Raw genomic sequence first — 2,046 nt, 5'->3', positions numbered from 1 at the left:
CCCCCACACTGAAGCACTCTCATGTCCCAGCCAGCCCCTCCAGCGTCTACATGTGCACTGCTGTGGAGTAAATTAGTTTACTCCAGCCTAACAGGGACATGCTTAGACACCAATATGTTTACTGCACGCCTAATTAGTCAACTGCACAGTAAACATCTCATGTAGATGTGCCCAGTAACTGATGGACTTGCCTACTGTAAGATTTTAGGGGACAATTTCATAATATCTCTTTATTTCCTACTGAGCAAAAAGGGCCACATCCAGATGAGTGCAGAAGTGCAGTATGTGTGTGGCACCTCAGACCTGTCTGCAGCGCCACACACTGCACATGCAGGCATTCCTCATGCTGCTACCTTGCAGGGGAAGGGAGAGGGTTTGATCACGGAGATCCCAGGGTCAAAAAACCCTCACCAAAAAAAGGCATGGTGGCACATGTGGTGGCAATGCACTCTACCCAAAACTGGAGACTGGCTTGCCAGAGCCACACTCTGGCTGCCAGCCAGGCTTCCTGCTGTGGCTGCAGCCCCGGAAGACCCCCAGAACCCAGGTAATGCTGCTGGGACCAGCACAGTTACTGGCCCCAGCCTCCCCTACTCCACCCAGGATAACGTGCTGCATGCAAGAGCATGCATGGCATGGGAAAACAAATGTCCACACTTATCAAGATGCACCATAGGAGGCTAAAAAGCTGAATCTAATTCACATCTTATTGTATAGCTCTTTGAAAGGGATCCAACAAGGAGATTAGGAGTTACTGGACACATCAGAGACCACTCTTTCTTCAAAACAATCAACTGGACAGCACTAGAGAGGAGAGAAGTAGAGCCCCCTTTCAGACCAAAAGTGGTATGTATCATTCCAACCTCTGTTTCTCTCTGAAGTATGGTTTTGCAGTTATTAGCTTGGAAAGAACAGTACAATTTATATATGGTTTATAATAACAATGAACCAGATGTGCCATTCTGCTTCCCAGTTCCAGACAGGTGACCAGGCTTTTAAAACAAATTTCTAGATTGTTTTTTCAACAAAAAACTTAACTAAAAGCCTAAAGGAAAGGCAATGTGAAGATGAGGAGTTCCCAGGAGAATGGGAGTAGAAACATTTCTGTAGTTAAGTGGAATTTGGGAAACTAGATTCTTCTGCCTGTAACTTCAGGTTTCATTGGGTGATAGTTTGGCCTGTAAATTTGCAGTAAACAGACCATGCTTTAACTTTTATCAAGAATAACATATAAGCTTTAACAGAAAACAAAGAGATTAATACTAGAGGTGCACCGGTACATCGGTCTGATATTGGATCAGTAGCAACACAAAGAAAACTGTCTGTATCGGATATTGGCCTGATGGGACCACTAATTTGGTCAATAAATGCCCATGCTATGTGCAGCTGCAGCACTCAGGCAGCAAGGAGCAGAGCCAACAGCGTGCAGAGCTGCCTCCAGCTGGTAAGTCCGGTATGGTGGAAGGGGAGGAGGGAGGAAAGGGGCTTGCGGGGGGGAGGGTCAGATCAATGACCCCCTGCAGTGAGGGAGGGGGTAGGGAGAACTGAAGCCTTGGCTCATGGGGGGAAGGCGGCTCCCACCGCTGCTTGCACCTCAGGAGGGCACAGGGGGTGTGTGGCCCCTGGATCTGCATGCAGCAGGGCAGGCTGCAGCCAGGCCTGTGTGGGGCTATTCTTGGTGAGGGCTGGGCTCAGAGTGGGCACTAGCAGCACAAGGAGGATGCTGCCTTCACTTCAAATTTTGCCTCCGCTCCCAGCACCACCGCCACCAGCTGCCTGGCACAGCCTCAGCTCTTCCCAGCACATGGGTGGAGGCGGGGTGTTGAGCCAGGGGTGTGCTGGGTAGCTGGCAACACCAGCACTGGGAGTGTAGCAGCGGCAAAATTTGGGGTGGATGCAGCATTCTCCTAGCGCCACCGGCGCCTGCTCCAAGCCCAGCCCCACCGAGAAGGGCCCCACCCAGCCCCAGCTGCAGCCCACCTCACCACACCTCACGCAGATCCAGGGGGCATATGCCACCCCCCCTGCCCTCCTGGGGTGCAAGCA

General features: G+C 51.3%; 1 protein-coding gene across 3 annotated transcripts in view; it reads left to right on the top strand.

The window, feature by feature from the left end:
- Positions 1–2,046, top strand: part of PRKCD (protein kinase C delta) — a 201,247-nt gene that overhangs the window by 197,161 nt on the left and 2,040 nt on the right. For all 3 annotated transcript variants that reach the window (XM_019505198.1, XM_019505197.1, XM_019505199.1), the window contains one exon: positions 718–846. In XM_019505198.1, coding sequence (XP_019360743.1) covers positions 718–846 — 129 coding nt within the window. The remainder of the gene's footprint in view (positions 1–717; positions 847–2,046) is intronic.

Source organism: Gavialis gangeticus, unplaced genomic scaffold (genome assembly GCF_001723915.1).
Source record: "Gavialis gangeticus isolate Ggan-Ray unplaced genomic scaffold, GavGan_comp1, whole genome shotgun sequence".
Taxonomy (NCBI): Eukaryota; Metazoa; Chordata; order Crocodylia; family Gavialidae; genus Gavialis; species Gavialis gangeticus.
Note: the sequence above shows the minus strand (reverse complement) of the source record. Positions and strands in the feature narration are given on the sequence as shown.